The sequence below is a fragment of the Crocodylus siamensis genome, chromosome 8, assembly GCF_052110815.1.
Source record: "Crocodylus siamensis isolate JL-2025a chromosome 8, ASM5211081v1, whole genome shotgun sequence".
NCBI lineage: Eukaryota > Metazoa > Chordata > Crocodylia > Crocodylidae > Crocodylus > Crocodylus siamensis.
In genome coordinates this window covers 75,013,132-75,035,834 of record NC_143402.1, presented here as the reverse complement: position 1 = coordinate 75,035,834, position 22,703 = coordinate 75,013,132, and the positions used below count along the sequence as shown (strand labels likewise).

Below are 22,703 nucleotides of genomic sequence, written 5' to 3'. Positions count from 1 at the left end.
CCTATGATTAGGGTCATCTACAAATACTGTTTAGTGAATGACATGACATAGATCTGGTCATGTACGTGTGCTTGTGTGTGCCAAGTATAGTACTTTAAAGAAACAGCCTGTGCATGAAGATAAAAACATTGTTTTAAATAGCAATGGTCTCTGCACAGAGAAAACCAGACATAATGGCCTCAGTTCTCCTCAGATATTTACAGCGTTGCAAATCAGAAGCAACTCCACTGGTCAAGAAAGTTAACAGAGACATAAAGCTCATGGGATCAGGTAATCCAACCTAACCTAATAACGGCATGAGTCAAGGTCAGAAATGTGACTTTCACTTAGATTTACAAAGATGTTTGGTGTTTAGTGGGTTTGGGATATTAAGGCATTACTTGAAGGCTATGGGGATTGGGCAGTGGGCACCTAAATTGTTTGGGTGCTTTTATACATTTACTAGGCATTAATCTGTGGGTGCGTCTACACGAGACCCTAAATGGACAGTAGACGAATTACCACATCATGGTGAAAGCCATGCTAATAAGTTAACATGCAAAAGAATTAGTCTACTGCGCATTAGCGTCATTTACAAGGCACGTGCCAGTGCTACTGCGCAGTAGCACCGGTTACAGCGTCTTGAGTTAGTACCTCTTATTACAGGTCCTAAACTTAATGCATGGTAACTATGGCACATTAATGAATGTGTAGATGCACCCTGTATGTTTTCGCTTTTAAATACCTTGGTAAATCTGGCTCTTGCTCTGCTTGGGTCCTAGCTCCCACTACTATGCCCAAACCATTAGACTATGTTCTGGGAAGATACGCTATAATGTCTGTTTCTAAACAAAGCACAACCACTTGTAAATACATGTGAAGTAAAAAAGGGCCATGACTTTACTTAATCAACTAAGCATGCTTTTTGGTTATTATTGCTTTCATAAAGTATACTTTCTAATTCTACACTAACTTTCTCTTTTTATTTATTGCCAAGAGTGAAGCTGACCTATCTTTCTCTGTGCAGAAACAGATATCAATGAATTGATTGGCTGATCAAATAATGAAACTGTGACTGCATCAAATCCCAGACACGATTTCTTTTTGTAAAGAATTTGATAGAAATCAAACCGTCTGGGCTTGATCGTGCAAAGAACACAAACAATGCTTAAGGTGATGAGCACTCGCAATTTCCACTGTGAAGACTTGAGGACTCTCAAAACCTTCAGTAGCTGCTGCGAAACTTTCAGGAACAACTGATAAGAGAGCAGTGAGATTTCTTAAAATAATTAAAAGAAAAAAAACGGAGGGTCAGATAGGCTTATACAAGGTCAAGGCAAATTTTCAGCTTTAGAACAGGGATTGCCAGAAAAAAAAAAGTGGACATAAGTAAGTGTAACATTCATTAATGTATGTAAATCTTTTGGAAAACAAATTAGGTTCTATACATAAATAGAAATAATGCCAAATTGTTGTGATATTTAAAGATTTAAGATCAAATTCTACTCCTACTGAAATAATTGTGAGTTCTGTGATGACCCAGAAAAGGCCAAGGTTTCACCACTAGTCCCTTGTTAGCACTGATGATTTATAGGGGTAATTCCTCATAAACCATGGAGTTGATGTGTGTATATAATAGCTCAATGCACTGACTAAGAAGCAGATTCAATAATCAAGTTTAGGGAACCTGATAAGAACTAATCACCTTTCAAAATCTTGCAACTAGCCAAAAGATGGTCATATATAAGCTGATGCTCACTAATTAGTTGGATAAAAGTGTAAGCAAACTTAAAAAGGGTGGTGGGGGGAGAGGGAAGGGAGAAAGAAAAGAAAGAAAACTTGCTCCAGGGAAGAAGCAACTGTTCTCTGATGTGCTGCAAAGAATTTAACATCAAAGAGCTAATGTAAATGGGGCCCATCTATTAAAAAAAAAATCACTCCACCTTCTGGAATATTTCTGTACAAGTCTGACAGCATTATGCTTTATACCAAAATTCAAGATTGCATAATTTGACAGATGTCAAGGGAAAATGACCCTAGTAATGGTTAAATGCAGCAATTTTTGTTATTAAGTATGTTACAACTTTCTGTACGTTATCTCTTGAAACTTCTGAGCTTAGTATATCACACTTCTTAAGTTCATCTCACTTGTATGTAAAATATTATTTCACTTTCAAAGCTTGGAATATATATTCTCTCATGTGCCTGTAATTATTCTAGTAGATTATTTTCTACACCAATACCCTTCTCCTTTCTGCTGCCCTTTCTACCAATCAGATAACATATGGAAATCTGAATCTCTGTGTAAAGGCAAAGACAGCAGGCCCAGTTCAAATATGTAATTTGAACTACCAAAAAGACTATTAAAATTGTTCAATATTCAAAATGACGTTAACAGAATAATTAGTCAAGTACCGAATGACTTCAAGGGCTTTGAAAATGAATGATAGAAATCCCAATCTGTCATACCCACAAATCCTATTAATGTTCTACTTTACATTCTGCTTTTGCAGATGTATAAATCCTATAGTATTTTTATATGCATCTGCAGGGTGGGGAAAAGCCCCTCTCATTCATGTGCCAAGCACTTTTTATGGCAGAAAAAAACCAAGAATGAATAGAAAACTTGACTTTCTACCTGAATGAAGAACTGCCTTTTTGCAGCAAGCTATAATTGTACTTTTAATGAAAGCCCACTAAAAAATAACTAGTGTAATTTGTGCTTAATAAAAACTCTACTTCCTCTCCTGGATTATTTCCAGTCCTTTGTGCCTGAAGAGGCTATTTGAACCAAAAGAATATTTCAAACTATTGTGCAATTATGGGGAAAAAAACTATAATATGGATATTTAACTCTTTCTAATGTGTGGATTACAATTTTCTACCGTAATCCAACTACTCCAGAGGTATGCTGCCAAACTACATTGATGTGGTTTCAGGATTCATGCAACGGGACATGTTTAAATGGAATGCGGTATTACCAGAACACGAATGCCATATTCCAGTGAGGGCCAACCTTTTCGCAGGTGGGCTATTAATTAGACTCAGACCCTCCTCAAATACCAGTCTGATCCTTTTGCCTTGCCTAGTCTGTAGCTCTGCTACCTGCTCCCTGCCTGGCCTGCTGCTCTGATATTTGCTTCCTTCTCTGTGCTTGCTTTGCCTTCCGCTTCTGCCGTATCTGTCACTGTGCTGCCTGTCCTCCCCCCCCCCCCCCGATCTGCCGTGCCACACACAGAGGCTACTCATGACACTTGTACCACAGATTGGCCACCTCTGTCACATTCTATGATAGTGTTCACAAACATGAGGAAGTATGTCTTGAACTCAAAAGCTTGTCTAACTTTATCCCAGCTAAACAGTTTGTTGGATAAAAGATATCACCCTAAGAAATCCTCACTTACCACACATCAGAATTTTAAAGGCCATTTTTAACTACACATAATAGATATGGTAATGTACACCTCTGTGACTGACTAATGACTACTTTTAAGCATAGGTAAACGTGCAGCTTTGAACATGCAGCTCCCCCCTGTAACTCATGGTACTTCACAGAAAGCACCATGAGTTACAGTTGCCTCCCACCCCAGATGTGCATTGTTCAGTTGGGGGAGGGGGGAATCGAACTGAACTTTGGAGCAGATGCAGGAGCTGCATGTCTACAGCTTGTCTCCCCTAGTCCAGCCTCCCCCAGCTCTGGTGCTGTCAGCAGGATGGGAGGGCGGTCTCCAATCCACCTGCCCCTGCTCCAGCACAGGCTGGACAGACCGCAGCCCAGAGCTCCCTTGCCTGCTTCTTCCCCTCCCATCCTGCAGACAGCACTGGGGGCAGCCCAGCCCCGGTCAGACAGAAGTAAATGAAGGCGCTCTGCTTTGGAACGCCTTCATCTGAACACTCATTAAAAGAGGGTTAATTTGTTGCCTGGCTGGTCACTTTTAAAGGACTCTGTCGCCATGCACTTCTGTCTGGGCGTGGCTATAAAGGGCTGTCAACGGGCCAATCGCGTGACAAATGTCACTGTTTTGTACTGTGGGTGCTGACAGAAAGAAGGAAGAGAGGGCATTTTCTCCATTTTTTCTTGAGAACAGAGTATAACCGGATAAACCAAAATTTCAACCACAATGAAATGATTTCTTCAGGGAGCTGATTTAATACAGGCTACATATTCAGGGAAAAAGCAGTCTCTTCTCTTAAAACTGAATCTGAAAACATGGGATTGACTTATGTCCAGGGTCAACTTGTAACTGGAACAATAACATGTGTGGTATGATACTTATTTGTTAGTGGTTTTTTAATCAAATTATCTCCTGTTGCAGTCTATTCACTCGGAGTGAGCATAAGACAATGAAAGAAAGCACAGTGTATTTTCTGTTTAGAGTTTAGAAACTTAGTCTTAATAAATCTTTTGCACGTGCAACCTAAATACTATTATATACTTACTATATATTTAGGGCCTCTCAAAAAAGCTGTAGTTTTCCTTCATTATCAGGACATTTTAGAAAACTGAACTATGAGCATCTTTCTATTATGAAGATAAGTATTCACTAACTTAGACCCTCAAAAGTGTTTGGGTGCCTAACTCCTAAAGAAATCACTTGAAATTAAGTGTTTAAATATATCTGAGCCATTAGACCAAAGTTACTTCCTTAAATCCTTTATGCTAACATTAGGTTGTAGCATTTTTTGGATGAAATTGTTATCAAAATCATGACCTGGCTCATATATAGGCTACATGATGAGAGCTCAATAATATCCAGTATTTATCAGAATTTGGGGACAGAGCCTCAGCTGATATAAAGTGTCATGGCTTAATTCATGTCAGTGAAGCTGTGACAAAATACTTCAGCTAGGGATTTGCTCCTTGGTCCAATAGTGAATTGGTGTAGAACTGAAGGGAGGGTAAAGAGATTGGTACATGTTTTCTATATTTGTGTGGCATTCTGCCAATTTTGGCTAAACTCTGCAAGAGAAAAAGGTAAATGTTACCAAGAAGATAATTAAAACAAAAAAGTGTAGGTCTTTGCTGTTCTGCAAGTGGTTGCTGTTTATAAAGGAAACGATCAACATAAATCGGAAAGGGATCTCGATGTCCCAGTGTAATGAACACCGCTGGGTAGAATCCCAGAAAAGCAGGTCTTCACTGCTGGGAGTCAGACAAAAGCCCCAAAATCCATGATCTGAAGTGATCAATGTTCTTTAGCGAGATTACACTAGATTTTTTTATATAGTTTCAATAGAAATAAAAGCCTCCAAAAGAACATAGTACAACTTCATGGAGCCATAAAGCATTGCAGTTTCAATGATTAACCATGTGCAAGTCCAGCAAAATCCCAATTAAAAGTAGAATGGAATATACTGCGCAGTCATAAAAGCAATTAAAAACATAAATAAGACGTTTTGGAGACTCTAGCATTCTCAATGTTTAATTGTTTATCTGTGTTCAGTTTTGCAGCTGGAGGTCAGAATTAACTTCTCTGAACTAAATACGAAAAAGAAAACTCTTTTTGGGATTTGTACCTCATTCATTTTCAACCAAACACCCAAATTCATTTCAAATTCACACAAGAACTGCAACAGTTTCACCTAAATCAGATTTTCTACAAGTTAAACACCCCTCCTACACTCAGATGTGATTGTGAAACTACTTTGATCTCTATTCCCAAATTTATTGCTCTGTGTAATCCATGACAAAATATAATGTGATTTACTGTATCTCTATATGACAGCCCAGCAGCTGACAGAACTTAATAATTTAGCATAAGAAAAAAAACCTTCTGGCACCAAAATATACAAATCATAATTGAGGCACTTTAGTATCACATTACAATGAGGCATATGCAGGCTGATCATAAGAACTTCAAAACAATTATAATTCTCTCTCACCCATTTAATGAAGGTGGTTTTTATTCCATGACATGTTCTGCAGCTGCAAGCAAGTCATTTTGGAACACTTTTGTTTTTTCACATTAAAGACCATGTAGGGCTAATGACATCATTTTACCCACTCCCTATTTCCTAACCACTCATTCCCCTCCCTTCCAAAAATCAAGTTAATTCCAAATAAATTAAGAAAATTTAAATTTTCACAAATTTAAATATATGGCACTCGTGCAAAGAGAGATGTTTTCCATTAGACTGTGCTTAAACAAATGAAAAGTGAATTAAAATAAAACTGCAGTGTATATATTCAGGTAGCCAAACCGAAGCAAGGACATAATAAACATGTTCCATGTAAAAAAAAAATTCAGTCCTTTTGAAATTCATTTTACAGGAAGTCCATGGAAGCAGCATGTCTGCTGCACTACTACAGGGAACATAGGGAGCAATCAAGGAAGGCCAGATTGCGGAGAAGCCAAATGACTAGCATGTCCCCTGCACAAGACGGGGAAATATCTGCCCACACTTCTGCATCCCAAATACCTGCATAACCACAGCACAGTTATGGCTATGCTGTTCATACCATACCCTTCCTCAAGGTCAGCCATAAAAGGAGAAGACTGCTAGCAGGTATCTAATCAGTGCATCTCCATCAGACCGCGAATGATTCTGCCAAGACCTAGCTTTATCCTTGTCCCCAAGTCTTGTCCAGCCTTGGTCCCAGGCACAGCTGCAAAGATTAGCTTGCCCAACTAATACTTTATTAATCCCATCTGGTGCAAACTTTGGCCTGAGAACCTAGTCACTCCAGGTAATAAAGATAAGGTACTGTTAGAAAGTGAATTGTCAAAAGAAAATGTGGTTGAAATGTACTTGGGTGAGATCATACAAATGCATCCAGTATGAAGCCCCAGTGAAATCTGTGCGGTTCCAAACAGATACAGGGATGTGTTCAAAAGGAACCAGTTACAGGATCAATCCTCCGAGCTATATCTAGCCACCAGGACCACATGGTATTCATTCAACAATTCTGAAGGAATTTAAGAATGAATTGGCTGAGCTGCTAAAAAAATACATAATCTCACATTACAATCAGCTACTACACTGGAGAGTAGCCAGTGTTTTCCCTGTCTTTATAAAAGGAACTAGGGAGACCAAGAGAATTACAGAACAGAAAGCAGGTAATCAGCTGAAAAAATAGTTAAGGAAAAACAAGAATGATAAGGAAGGGTGAAATCAGCATAGTTTTGGTAGAGAAAAACCCTCTCTCTCCAATCTTTTTTACTTTTTTAAGGGAAATAAAATTGTGACTGAAGAAGAAATTGCAGAAATGATTTATTTGGACACTTAAAAACCTTTGATAAAGTCTACGATAAGAAATGCTAAAGAAAGCCAACCAGCCATGGAATGCAAAGTGAAATTAAGGGATTAGATTCTGGTGAAGCAGAAGAGGAAAGTAAGACAAGTAGGAAAAAACTGGAAATAAATGGTCACTGTGTAATATATATAGCAAATACAGATGAGAGGCTGAATTTTAAATTTAAAAACAGTTTCATGCTACGCTGTACTTTTCAACTATACATATTGTCACATTACTGGCAAATTGCAAGAGTTAATGAAACTATTGGAAAATGCAATATTATTGTCTCAATAAATTTTATATTTGCAAAATTTATAACATTTAAAACGATCGTGGTTGGGAATGTTTTAAATAAGTAAATATCCTAATGAACAGTGTTGGGAATACATATATAAAGAGTATAAAAAAAGAGTATAGTATACCCAAAAGGAATGTGAGCATCAATTAACATAAGGCACCTGATCTAACATTAAAAAGTTTCTTTTCCAGTTATATATGAAAAGAATTATGATAAGAAATTAGAGATGGTGTTCTGAAATTTCAGATTAGATTTCTGGGAGTGATGCAATAGGAAGTTAAAAGATAATACAGAGAATGTGGATGGAACATGTTTCAGGCTTTAAATATTAATAATTCAACAAATTTAAATTCATTTGCTGCTCACGGACAAAACATAAAACATTCAACTACTAAAATAAACAAGCTTTGTAGGTCTGAGATAGAAGAAATATAAGCACATTGAGAAATAGGTCCTCTGAAACCTTTGAAGTCATAAGCCCGTATAAAGAGCGATCTACAAAACAATATGTTAAAGTCTCCTAACCCTTGCTTTGACTTCACTGCATTTTACTGGTATAAATGTGTAGTTCACGCACCAAATAGCTTGGAAAATATGGTAATTAGAGGAATCCTATCCCACTAAAAGTCTAACATTTGTAGGTAGAACATGGTCATTAGAACCGGACTTTCTGTGCGGTATTCTTTTTGGTTCAGGTCTTCTGCCATATTTTATTTAGCACAAGTGTTCTTTTTCTTGCCTTATTTTTTTGTTAAAGTATATAAAACACAGATTATGTATACACACATACAGCATACATATTATATTGTACTTATTATACTTATACATACTTACTCCTATTATTAATTATACCTCCTTGTAACACTGCAGTCAACCACAAAAACCTGCCCTTCTTGGGCTTTTAAATATCAGTTTTGGAACACCTGTATTTTTTTGTTTTCAAATTAAAAACTTTTCTGCACCTCCCTCCCCTGTTAGTCTTTGCAATTTTGACAAGTCCTCCACTAAAGTTAAAGTGCCAGGCTCGTGTTTTAGTAATATGAATCCATCAGTTCATGGAGCACTGGTGCAGTGTGCTGTAATTGCTCCACGGCCAAAAATAAATAAGTATACTGAACTCTACAGCACAACTAAAACAAATACGTTAGTGCTCAGGAATAGTAGGACAGACAGAGAAGTTATGATGTGTTCAACGGCTCTCACGTGGTACTTAACAACAGGATAGCACAGTTAAATGCCTGTAAAGCACTCCAGAAATTGAGGATACAGATGTTCATGGCCACACTACATACTTATCTGATTGGGCAGAGTTGCACCATGCAGACTAACTGAACACTGATGCAGAGATATCTTATGCATAAGCTTCTGCATCTCTGATTCAGTTAGCCTATCAGGTGCAACTCTCTGCTGCCTTCTACCTGACTTCAGACTAAAATGGTTAACTACCTCTCCCCCTCTTGTAGTTATTAGAGTGCTAGCTATAAAAGATGATCAATAGATTCATAGATTCATCAATGTTAGGGTTGGAAGAGACCACAGTAGGTTGTCGAGCCCGACCCCCTGCCCTGGTGATGAAGAAAGGGACCACACAAACAAAGGACCTGGACATTCATTTTCTCCAAGGAGAGTCCCTGCTCTCTCAGGAGAAACCACAAGTGTACAAAACTTCATCATTTTTCTCCCAGAGTAAAAGCGACCACTCTGGAAGTAAAACAACCCAGGAACAACCTGCGCGAAGTGTCGCTCTGCAGCATCCTTCTCAGTAGACAGAACTTCTGTACAGGCAGCAGACACAGCGCTAACCCCCGCCATCCCAGTTTGCTTTGCTTCTTTCTCTCCCCACCCCCACAGGGGGAGGGAAAGCATGTGCCAGTCTCAGCCAAACAGGGCGCAGAACACCCCTGCCCCCTACCCTCCAAGGACTTCGGGCTGGAAAAGCCCAGCACTGAAGCACTTCGGGGGCATGCTCTGCTCCTGACTTGTTCCCTGCCTGAACCACGCTGCAGCACTCGGGTGCAGGGAAGCATACAAACATAATACTCCCTGCCCAGGCTTAGCAGGGCTCCAATACAGTATGGCGCAGAGGAAAGTGTGGAGCACTCTTCTGTGCATGGCACAGACCCTGCTCCCACCTTCCCTGACTTTGCTGAACCCTACTACATTCATTTAAAAAATAAAGTAAAATAAAGCCTGCAAAGCTCTTTGGGCTGTTTCCTCTAGGTACACCTGGTAGCTCAGCATCCATACTACAGGTTCTTTGCTTCTCTGTCTGATCTTCTATACGGGCCAGTTTTTCTCTCAGGAAAACAAGCCTGGGAGAGTGGTCCTGAATGATTTGAACGTGTGTAAGCAGCAAAAGACAAAGCACAGAGACCCTAGAGAAAAAGCCAAAGTGGGAACCCACACGATCGCTGCAAAGTGTAGAGGTATCCACACACAAGACCAGCTCAGGGTCTTTTGGTGCCCAAGGGTGCTCTGAAGATAACCCATCACCAGCATCACCAATGGGATGTCAAGAATCTAATGTTAAAACCAGTGGCAGCAAATGCTTACACTTCATGGACAGAAGTCTCAGGATGATCAGAAATATCTTAACAGTTTCCAACAAAACAGAGATATCTGAAGGTGACATTTCCCCCCTCCACCCTCTGTTCCTTTGCCAGCACTGAGAGATAAGTATGGAGAATAAAGCCAGTGCCAACACTAAGGCTGTATTACACCAGTACCTGCACCCGGAGTACGAAAGCACTCCCAATGACCCTCATTCAGACAAGGAAAGGAGGAAACAAAACTGCCACCTCATGAGAACAAGGACCTTGAAATGTACTTGTTAAGAGGAGGCCTCTGTTCCTCTAGACATTAGGAGACTTCTTGTCCAGTCCCACTCACATGGGCCACTTAAAGCTTTTGGGAGCAGGGCTTTCTCAAGTGATTCTCCCCCATCACATGAGCTGACTCCACCACAGAAACTCTGCCTGTGCTTGCCTTTAAAAAAAAGACACCCAAGAAATTTATATTATGGTTAAACAGATACAAAACCCAATAGCTTTCAAACATAAGTACAGAAATGTAATTAAGATGTCCAAACTATCTAAGTCTTTCCTCTTAGCAAAGTTCTGAAGAAATCAGACAGCCATTCTACCCTGGCTAGGGCAGAGCGTTTATTTTTTATTAGTGAACACAAAAGAAAGATTGAATCATACAGTGTTTTAAATAGCATCTTACGAATGCATTATTGCAAGCTGTATAACCACTGGCAAGCTGGTCTATTTTCTCACTAATGCTCTGACATGCAAGATGCTGAGGGTGGTCAGTCCCCAACAACCCACGTATATGCCACACACAGATGTATGTCAACAAGGTCAAGACTGAGTTGTTTATCTGTGATGCACGATTTCAATACTCCATCTGCAAGCAGAAGCTGTTCACAGTTTAAGCTAGAGGTGCCAGACCGTAAAGGCTTTAGAAAAAGACTTATGGCAAAAAGGCAATGCTCACAAATAGTTATAAAAGAAGAAACAGAAGATGAGCATGAGCCCAGACCGCCCATTCCAAACCACTGCTACATCATGTAAGACTGAATTGTGCTGAACTGGCTGAGTTATCTGCCATTTCACAAACCTGTTCCCCAGAGCCAACTATTTTATAACTCTGCTGAGCTCATACCAAATGTGTTAAAATCAAATGAATGGTATTTATGGGTTTTTTTCCCCTATACTCCTCTACCAGATTACTGTAAAGCAAACAGTCTTGAAGAAAACATGACATGTTATGTAGAACGGTTGTGTCTACTGCCTTTCATAACAACCCCGTCAGATAGGGAAGCATTTCTTCAGTTTTCTGAATGGGGAACTAATACACAGAGCCCTACACTTTTAAAAATAGTTAGGCATGTCTCAGCTCAGCACTGCCAGGTTTAACTGATTTCAAAATTAAGCTCTATTTTTCAAAAATGACTTCAAAACCTAATAATTCCAATGACACTTTGGCTCCTGAGTCACATCCTTAAGGAGACGTACCTGTCTAAAATCAGTGTTGAGCGAAGTCTAAATACCATTAACATTCTGGGCCAAAAGCCTAAGTAACTTGCCCAAGCCTACATACGGAGGAGCAAGGAATTCAACCCAGTTCTCTACAACTCCAAGCTAACACTGTCTTCATTCACCATGACTAAAACTTCAGCCTATAATTAGACACAAAACACATTAAATAAGGTTGGTATAAACAAACTTGTATTATATTCCTGTAGTTAAAAAGCAGCAATGGATCATACATTTCTTAAACCTACATACAGACTTGACATAAATCAAAATGTCTGTTCAAATCTAAGAATTAAGTCAATAAACATTTCAAGATGAACATTATTCCAATGCAGAGATAAACTCTATTATCTCCCACGTGTATATATGTAGCTCAAAGATATAGCTGTTTTATGAGATATTTTCAGTGCTCCAAGGTTGCTTCCTTAGAGTATTGTTAGTATGTCTACTGATCTGTTAGGGTCATGCTTTCTGAATGCTCATTTTCTTTGCCAAGAAAATACCACAGATGAATGTTACAAACAGCCAAAATTCACGTCTGCATGCACTTAGAGATGCAGTTCATCTCTTTCTTTTAATAATTTCTGGCAAACTTGAAAATATACACACGTTTTGTGCAATATGGTACACCTGGTGATTAGTGTTCATGCCATAAGCACTGTTGATACAGCCTATAACATCTGTCACCCTATTGTTGAAGTCAGCCATTAATGCAGCCTGAACTACAGTAGTAGGCATGTTGAATGTGTTTATTTTTTAAACACCCCATGTTTAGCATTGAACAAAGATCAAATCATTATCAGTTATTTCAATAATACAATCAAGCGATACAAGGATTATACTTTAAAGAAGAAATCAAATCTGTATCTTAAAACTGGTTTTACACTTTTAAAATCAATCAACATTTCTTAATTTTGATAGAGGTTTTACTAATTTTCAGGTTACTCTGTCATGATGTCACAAAATTAAGTGAAGCTATAAGAATTAAATATCAAATGAGAGTCTCATTGCACACTTCTGGTGTTTTGGACTCCTTGGCTGATTTACGCCTAATCTGGCTTCGCAGGTTCTAACTCCCTTACGTGTTGCAATAGTCTTGGGCACTGGTGCATATTTAACATCTTTCATTCCTTTTCAGCAATGAATTAATCCAAGTTCAGTCAGATGGTATATATTTTGGAAGGGCCTATCAGAGAGAACAAGGGATTGCCTTGCCCCAGTAGGAGCTGCTGGAGGATGCATCCATTTAGCACCCGTAAGAATTTAGGAAGTGCCCCAGCTCAGACCACAGGTCATCTAGCCCCGTATCCTGCAGCTCTCAGTTGCAGAGTGTAGATGTTACAGGGAAGTATTTATGCAGGTCTTATCCAGACCAGTCTTTCCTCTGCCTCTCTTCACATACACCAACATGAGGAAACTACATGGTTAGTTCCTAGCAAATCTGATCAGCCCCATTTTCTTCTGGTCCCTTTCTGGCATTCAGTCTCTCTGGAAAGTACAGGCACCCCACTTTTGAAAGGCCATGGTTACAACGAGGAGGGGGGCAAGACAAGTGGAATGGAAACTGGTACTTTTCCCTCCCCGGGCTCCTTTGTGCTAGGGACAACCACAGCCTCGCCCGGAGAGTGAAGAAGACTCTCAGGACACGTCCAAATGATCATACATGCGCGGTTTGCAGTGCCACAAGCTGCAAATGCTGCACATAAAGGCATTCACTGTACTGCTAATTCGCAGTACGGCAGGGTTTTTTGGCACTGGGAGATCCTGGTGTCAAAAAACCCCACACCAAAAGAAAGCAAGGCAGTGCATGTGATAGCAGTGTGTGCTCTACGCACCCAGATCGCCACTGCTGGAGCCATGGGAGTTCCCCAGGACCCCAGGTAAGGGTGCTGGGGCCAGTCTTCCCTACCCCACCCGAAGCATTTTTCCGCACACTAACCTCACGTGCAGGGGCGTGCACGAATTTGTGCTGCTGCTTTTTTCCCCCCGGAGCAACCACACGCCCCTGGTTGTGGGGACACAGCCTTAGAAACTTGGTAAGAAAAGGGACAACAATTGTAAGTGCCTGCAACTCCTTTCACACACCACTGCCTTCAATATTTATCCCTTGCACAAGAAAGGCATTGAGAGATCAGGTGTCAAGTTAAGAACAGCAATAAACTGCCTCTTTCCAGTCTGGCCCAGTAATAGAAGTACTTTATATGAACCTTATCACATCATAGCAGATTCAGACAAGAACGGTGATAATAAAAGGCCCTCAGAGGGGTCTGATTCTGAACAGTGAATACACAAGTGTGCAAAGTGCAGAGATGCAAGTTGTTCCTCTACCCTTCTCTTGTGCACCTGTTCTAGAGCTGGAGAGACTCTACAAACAGTAACCTGCTCCATCCCTGCACTCCTGCGCTTGCTTGCCCGAAAGGAAGAGTAAGCGGAGACTACGTTTCTGGTCCCCTGCTCTGCGGATGCTGCATCCTTTCCACCTATGGCAGACACGTGGGCAGGAACTGGCATCGTTCCTCTTGGGAACTCGGGATGAGCACTGGAGGGGGCTGTGCTTCAACAGCTCATTGGGCAGAATTTAGCCTAAAGAGACATCAAATCCTGTTGTGATGTTTGGGACAGAGATGCTGTACCAGTTCAAAACTACCAACGTCACTTGTAGCTCACCTCTTCAAAAGAAAAATCGACTCCCAGTGAGCTTTGAGTTAAAAATAATGTCTGCAGCAGGATAGCGCAGTGGAACATTAGGGAATCTTTCCACTATTTTTGTTTCCACAATATCAAGTGGCTTATTTATTTTCTTAACAAAGCACGCTACACAGTTTCATCTGGTTGCCTGATAAGGGTTTTTTTCCAGATAACACAATAGCTTAACCTTCCTATTGATTACTTTAATTTTAAGATACAATAATTACAAACAGATATTGGCTGTTAGATTAGCAGGTTGACAGTACAATAAATACTACTAGTGAGTAGCCCAGTAAGGCTACAAGATAAAATATATAAGATATGATAAAAGGAACATAAAGTATGTATTTTATTACCTCAAAAACCAACAAGAGAAATATGTATATAAGTAAAGGGCTACCACTAAATACCAAACAAAAGAAAATATGGAGATAGAACTATGAATAAGAATTGCCAGTAAAGACGGCAGAAGCCAATTTATAAATGCCTTGACATCATAAACTAAGTTTAGTCCTGTGCTAAGCTAATAAATTGCCATTTTTGCTTCATTTAATTAATGCAAAGAAATTGACACATGAAGGAAAACCCCTGATGGCAGAAATATACTGGGTTATGTCTGGTTTCAAGAGTCAAAGCAGTTTGGAATACAAAGTTTAGGAGAGCATAAGTATCAGTTAAGCATCTATCCAAAGACTGAACCTGAAGAATAAAGACTGACATCTATTTCATGAGAAAAACCTTCCTGGTAGCAAGCAATATCAAATTAGTCCCACATGTTTCATTATAAAGGACCACATCTGTTCATACTTGTGTGCAGTGTCCTATCAATGAAAGTTATTCTCCCAGATCTTTATTTTCCTTCCCTTTCTCTACCAGTATTATGGAGAAGACAAAGGTCTATGAATCACACGCCTCTATAAATTCACTTTTTCCTTCAAGCTCTACTTCATTGAAGTTTTAGCCAGATTTTTATATTGTTCATCCTAATCGGGTGAGTGCCAGTCCATAAATGCTTGAACCAAGCACTCAGAAATCAATCCGGCGCTAATATAAAGCTGCATGGGAACAAATCCCTTCATTTGGGAGTGGATGAGCCTCAGAAAAATCTAGATAATTGTATAATCACTTCCAAACCAAAACTAAACCACCAAGCTTTCTAAGGAACAAGTCTAGGCACCATGTATGATATAGTAAACCAGAATGCATGGATCTTAAGGGACAAAACACAAACAAAAAAGAAAATAAAAACAAAAATAATCCTTTCATGTTACATTATTAAGGTGCAACATCTTGAGGTAATGAAATTTAGAAAAACTTAAAAAAAATTGAAAGGAAAGTTAGTTTTTAAAACAAGCTGCACTTCATGTGCTGCAATCATAGTCTATTTTATTTCCTAAACACATACTGATCATAAATTAAAAATCAGAAAGTCTTAATATGATTTTATTTGGAAATAATACAAATTCAACTGAAATTTTTCAGATGAATATTCTTGACAGTAATAGTGATTCAAGACTTAACAATATTTTACTCTGAAGTCTTTAAGGATTATTTGTAACTTTAATTTGGGGAGGTAAAGTAGTTAACTTTTCTTTTACTATGCTATAATATAAACGTAAAAGAAAAGATCAAAGAAAGAAAAGAACTGAGATTCAAATTCCATTTTTAAGCAAAAATGACAATGTCTTCATGAGTTAATATTAATCCTTTAATTATGAATTTCAAAGGTTTAAATACTTTCTGTGACCTTGGCTTTAAATAATTATGCCATGTGGAGCTTTCCTTAAATTCAAAAAAGATTCTGAATTGTTGATCACAACCATTTAATGGCTTCAGGCTGGCAGATTTCCAACATAATCCTTAGAAATGCTGTTTAAAATTATAGACCAAGAACCTGACGCAGGTAAATGAAATGTCAGTTTCACAAAGGCTGCTCAAGCAGTATATGCAAACTGCTCATTTTTATTGCAGTATATTATTTTCTAATAATATGTGGAATTTGTCACACAAACACATGTTGAAATATTTAATCAGTCCAAGCCTACACACACATAGAGAGAGACTAGTTTAAACATTAAGCAGCTTTGTTTTAGTTTAGAACAGTGATTCTCAACCAGGGTGGTGTAGCACCTTAAGGAGCCTTGAGTTTCTTTCAAGGGTGCCATGGCAGTGTTAGCCCCACTAGGCGTGCAAATATGATTTATAAGATGAACCAAGAGAGTTCAAATAGGAATTCACCGTGTCAAAAAACATGCTGACCTGTGTGGTCTTCCTGCAATGGAATAATTGTTCTTTTGTTTTTCTGTAGTCAAAAAATGAATAAAAATTAAGAGCTGGCATTTTCTGATGTGTCGCCTGGTCTAACAACGGGTGAACTGAGCCTAAAAAGGTTGAGAACCTCTGATTTGAACAATGTTCTAATGTGCATCCTTTGCTACTGCTTCTTTCCTCTTCTAAGAATAGGAAAAAATATGAATAACATACCACTTGTGCTGATGTTTTCTACAAAACTATGCTGGAGATGCCATTAACCAGCTGCAGCAGCCTAGGGTAGAGTTTAGTCAGATTCAATAAGAATCTAGTAATGCTTTTTCTCCTTTTATTTTTAAAGAAGTAAGGCCAATCCTTAATGAAGTACAAAGCTTTGATCCTGCAAACATACATAAACTGAACATTATTACCAGGAGTAAGTCAAAGTTTTAATGGGATTACTCAGCTGTGGTCTTAAGCATGCATGTAACTGATTTCAGGCAGGTCTGGACACAGGCATGGGCGAACTGGGCAGCCGCCTGGGGCGCGGACAGAAAGGGGGGCCTGAAAATGTTAATTTTTGTTATTATTATTATCATGATCTCTAGCAAAGGGGGGCCTGATACTAAAAGTTCATTTGGGGCCTCCAGGAGTCTAGGTACAGTGCTGATTTCAGGAAAAGGGCCCTAGTTATTAAAAAAGCCATCGTCTTTAGTAAATCTTCTATCTACTGTGAAGGCCCAATCCACCAAACACACGTGTGAATAACTTTATTCACAAGACTAGTTCGATTGACTGCAGTGGGTCCACTTGCCTGATTAAAGTCACCGGCATACTGAAGTATTCACATAATCAGTCAGTATATTCAGTCTGGGCTGCATTAAGGAGCCTAGAACATTTAAGCTCCAAATTCCCATTGAAATCTGGTCACCTAGCTTCCTTAAGCTCCTTTGAGAACCCTACACTTTACTGTTATTGACATCTCTATTTAAGTAGCTTCTAACATATATTTTCTATCTTCTTGTGAACATAAACCAGAATTTTTTTTCTGTAACTTGACAGTATGTTAACTGATCTTGACCACAAGATATGGAATATACTTTAAGCAGCACCAAAAGAAATGGAACTATTTCCATTAATGGTCTGATTTCAGCCAGGCTAGGGAGGTGAAATCCAATCACCAAAGTGCACAGAGGTAAAGAAAGCTGAAATGGGTATATGCAAATTCCCATGTACCACTGAGCTAACATGCAAAGGGCAACTGTGACAATATTAGCTGACTAGTAAAAAAATCATAGAAACATATAAAAAGAACGAAAATGGAGAAACATACTTTTTTAAAGGTGTTTTAATCAATGCCTTTAAAATCAAGAGTAATCAAAACAAGAATTATTGCCTGAAAACTACTTTTTACTTTTAAAGGCACCTTTTTCAAAGACCTAAAAACTAAATACTTCTAGCTTATAAATGCCACAGGTGTTGGAGAACTCTGACCTACAGCAGGTTCCTTTCTTTAAGCAGTCTCCCAATGTTTGTTAATGACCTGTATAATTTGTTATAGAAACTTTCATGTTGGCTATATCAGTGACCACTGTCCCTCGCGTACTAAGTTGTGTATTAATGTCATGCAAGTCTCTTACCTTTTCCAGCGTCATCTCTGTTTCTGCAGCATGCGTTCGTTTCAAGTCTAATGTCATCTTTTCTGACTCTGCTTTGAGCTTATTCACTGCAGCTTCATGATCCCGAGCAGCCTTCTGCTTTTCTTCTTCCCGCAGAAGACTAAGTTCTACCAGCTGTTGCTTCCGTTGAGCATTTACCTGAATAAGCTCTTCTCTCAGCTTGTGAACTTGGGCATCCATCTCACAGATAATCTTCAACAAAAAAGCAAAAAAAAATGGTGGCAAAGACTTTTTTTTATATAAGTTCTGATTTTTATCACGTAGGATAGAGAACAGACTAAAGAAAATCCCTTCTTCCCCCATCACAGCAACATTGTTTGAGCATTTGGATTCTCCCAATAACTTCTGTTCTTGACTCCTCGTCTTCCTCATATACATACAAATGAGCAAAGCTTCCTTCTAGCAAAGGTTGCCTGTCAGCTCTGCTCAAACAGCTAAAAATGGCATGCTTCCTGATCAAGGTAGGAGTCTAAATTTAGTGGCCCGCTCACATGTGCTTCCACCTTTTGCTTCCTTCTCTAAGTCTTTGCATCTTCCTCCATACTTAAAGAAAAAACAGCCTCCACTCCCAGAGTGTCAGACCCTCACCTTGTCATGCAACTCCCTCCAAACACTCAACCCTGCTACAGAGTTTTTACACTAACCCAGGATCTAGTGAAAGACATAAATGCTGTATGAAAAACTGTTAGGCAGGAAGAAGATCCAACACCACATAATGCAAAGAATAACTTCTGTAGAGTACTTTTACATTTTTTTTTGATTCCATATTCACCGAGTTTGTATCTACCAGTACTTTGTAAACTATTAATGAACATCACTTGTACCTCGCAGGTACTGAGTACACACATTTCCTGGAAAGGCTAATGTATCCAAGAAACGTGCATTAAAAATGGGAAAATGTCAGGCTTCAGCAATGAAACTGGGCATGATGAATCTGTATACTATTCTAGAGATATTTATAGTAAAATAAGTTTGGGGTTGGAGGAGAATAATTGAGACTAAATTCCAAAGGGAGTGTTCAGCCTGAAAACTACCACTCAACACTGACAGCCCAAACACCACAACAGTCCTCAGCTGCTATGATAGGTCAAAGAGAAGAAGATCATCTCTGAAAGATCTTGTAAGGATCACAGTATAGTCGTAAGGACTTTGAACTGTACTAAGAAATGAACAGTAGACTGTGTAGACCAAGGGTCAGCAACGTTTTTGGCCAGTGCCCACAACCTCAACTTGGAAGATGTTGGCAGGCCAGAGGGGGCCGGGGGGAGGGGAGCGATCCTTGTCATGGCAGCACAGCCCAGCCCCTTCCTCACAGTCTGCCCAGAGGCACATGTGCCAAGCAAAATACCTTTGCATGGTGCACTCTGACACCTGTGCTGGGGGTTGCCTACCCCTAGTGTAGACGATGTAGCACACAACTTATACGTTCAGATTGACTTCATATTTTCATAGTTTGTAGGGGCTGGAAGGGACCTTACAGATCATCAGGTCCAGCCTCCCTACACTTGGACAGGAAAGACTGTGGGGGGTCATATGACCCCAGCAAGATGGGCATCAAGACTTCCCTTGTGTTTTGAACCAGATACAACTTCTAAAGGTTCCTCAAGGACCATGTTGTACATCCAAACAAGTAATATAATCTGGGGATGGAAAAGATATAGGTAACTTCAGCAAGATTTCCACCTGAGAAGGATGACAATTTTCAGGCCAGCTGCTAATAGAAAAAGAGAATATACTGCACTAAAACCATTATCTATTTATCCACAAGGAGTAAAAAAAATCTTCAAAAAACACTGAACTACAACTGGTAAAATGCAGGCACAGTACTTCTTTCTTCTCTGCCTGAATCCTCTAGACAAGCAGAAACACTTGCAACTTTTTGAGATTTGGTCACAGCACCAAATTATAGATTAGTTTCTAAGAAAGTACACAGAAAGATGAGGTTGGAGTCAACCTAACTGTTCACTCGATGACAATTTTCTAAAACACCTTAAGGCACAGACAGAAGCTACAATTTTCACTCAATATGGCCCCTGAAAGCACTCTACAGGTGTGACCAAACACAAATTCATGGCTGCAGAGCACGTTAGAAGTGCTCAATTCCATGAAAATCAGGACCGTCATTACATGAGGGTTCAGATGAAGGCACTTTGAAGTGGAGTGCCCTCAGTAACTTGTGTCTGTGCTCACTAGGAGCAGGGCTCGGCTGATGCATGCCAACACTGCTTCCAGCACTGTTTTCAGAATAGGAAGGGGGGAAGGGAGCACAGGAGGTAATTCTGGGGTTTGTTCAAATGCTGCTAGTGGGTGGGATGGGTAGATTGGAGCACTACCCACACCCACACTCCAGCCGAGCTGGGGAAACCCCAGAATGGACCTCCTTCCCCTGACTTCTCCCCCTCCCATTCTGAAATCAGCACTGGGGGCAGTGCTGGCATGCGTCACGCTGAGCCTTGTTCCTGGCAAGTTGGGAGCTGGGAGATGGAGCTAGGAGAGGCTGCAGAGACTCAGCTTCTCTCCCTGGATTGGCTCCAAATTGGAGCTTGATCACCCGCCCTCCTGACCCAAAAACGAATGTGTGTTGGGTCAGGAGGATCAGTCTAACTCATGGCACTGTCCGTGAGGCACCATAAGATAGACACAGGAGCTGCACTTCTGCCTGTGCCTTATGTGACTTAAGGTCTTAAATTAAAAAGACAGTTAAGCATCGTACTAGCATACATAATACTATCAGTCAAGAAGAGGGTCAATTATAAAGCCACAGGACTAGCAGCAGGGAAGCATTTTGTAGGTATCCTTCTAAGTGTTCCCGAATGGCAATGAATTAAAGGTTTGTGGCCAAATTCACTAGTTGATGTGCAACAGTTAAAGTTACATAGCAGTAAGTGGGTTAAAATGTACACATGGTGAGGGGAAAGGAACAGGGAAAGCTATAGCTTTCGGTTTCCATTGTCTTTAGTTTTAAATTCTCTTGCTCTCTCAGTTGTTTTTCTAACTGCACCTTCCTTTTCTAGGCCTTTAGGCCAAGTACAGACAGATAAAAAGCCCAGGACTGAATCAGTTCAGTCTTCACAGGTTAGTCTAAGCTGTGTAGATTGAACCAATAAGCAAGTGAACAGACATTCACTCTTGATTCAGGAAATACATCCATACACCTGCAGTGGCCTAGGCCAGAAGCCAGGGGGCACTAGAGCATGCCTCCTTCCCCAAGCTGGAGCAGACAGCTTGGGGCAAGGCTAGCCTGCCCATCCTGCAAAGGGGGCTTTGTAGGGGAGGTGCAAAGCATCCCGCGATGCTAGGGGACTGTGAGTTAACTTGAATCTGTAGGGGATCTGGGACAGAAGTTCAATACACAGATTTAACCTGAACCACTTAAGTCTGATACTATATCCATATAGCAGAATTTTCAAAATGTGGAAAATTGTTCCATCTTGCTTGCTCTGGGCTTTAATTTTCAAAATGTCTATTTCTCTTATAAGACCATGATTTTAACTAAGCTATGCATTCCACACTGTCTATCATATACTGAGCTTCTTTAGAAGACAGCAGATTGTCTCCTTGGAAGCACAGAACAAAGTAACCAGAGATAATGTGATACATACAAAAATTGTATTTGATTGTTCTTATTGATTGAATCATTTCTAGTAGGTTTTTAAAGGTTGTTTCCCTCAATACATTTGCATCCTGAGACAGTAAAGTAAAATTGTTCTAATTTTAACAATTGTAATATGTAGCTTAGCTAGCATAAATATTTTCTATTCACATATAATTTTGAACAAGAACATTTTCTCTGAGTATTGACATAGGAGAATTTTGTTAACAGTATGCTCACAAGAGATTTCAGTTCATTGGGATCCATTTATGGCTCTGTGATAACCATGAGATTTTAAAACTATGCCTAAATATTATAGCTACTTGCAGATGTGGGGGGAAAAAACCCAAAAAAACAAAATGGCACTTTACTTTGAATTCAGCTCTTTCCCGCACTGAGCTCAGTGCATACCTAGAAGAGGCAGTGTGTTGGCTGCACTCAGTTTTCCCAATGTCTGTATAGATCAGGCACTTTAGTGGGGATTTTTGGTGCTTTTATCTAATACCTGACTGAATCGACTGTAGCTAGAAGCACCAAAAAGCCCCACTGAAGCACCTGATCTATACAGACACTGAGGAGCTGGGTTGAAGTAATGCACTGCCGCTTCCAGTAAAGCACATTGTTTTCTCCACATCTGTCAACACCCTATTAGACAGCTACGTCTCAGACCCACAAATGCTGCTGCCAGTTGTGGCTTTTAGATCACGATACTGCTCTCTTCTTTAAATTTTTCTCTTCTCTGGATGTCTATACTAGAGGGGGGTTCATCCAGTCTACAGGCTTCTCATGGTCCAGATAACCCACCACCAGATCCAGCCTGCAGGGCTTCTCACAGCTGCTGAAGCTACTGTGCTGGCCGGCCTAGCACTCAGGGGATTAATACTGTCACCACTGTTTGCCCTACCACTGAATTTCCAGTTTGCGATCTCCATTAGGCATA

At 39.8% G+C, this 22,703-nt stretch overlaps 1 protein-coding gene across 8 annotated transcripts in view; it reads right to left on the bottom strand.

Moving 5' to 3' along the window:
• CEP112 (centrosomal protein 112) overlaps positions 1–22,703 on the bottom strand; it is a 279,030-nt gene that overhangs the window by 71,917 nt on the left and 184,410 nt on the right. For all 8 annotated transcript variants that reach the window (XM_090059025.1, XM_090059029.1, XM_090059032.1 and 5 more), the window contains one exon: positions 18,133–18,363. In XM_090059025.1, coding sequence (XP_089915151.1) covers positions 18,133–18,363 — 231 coding nt within the window. The remainder of the gene's footprint in view (positions 1–18,132; positions 18,364–22,703) is intronic.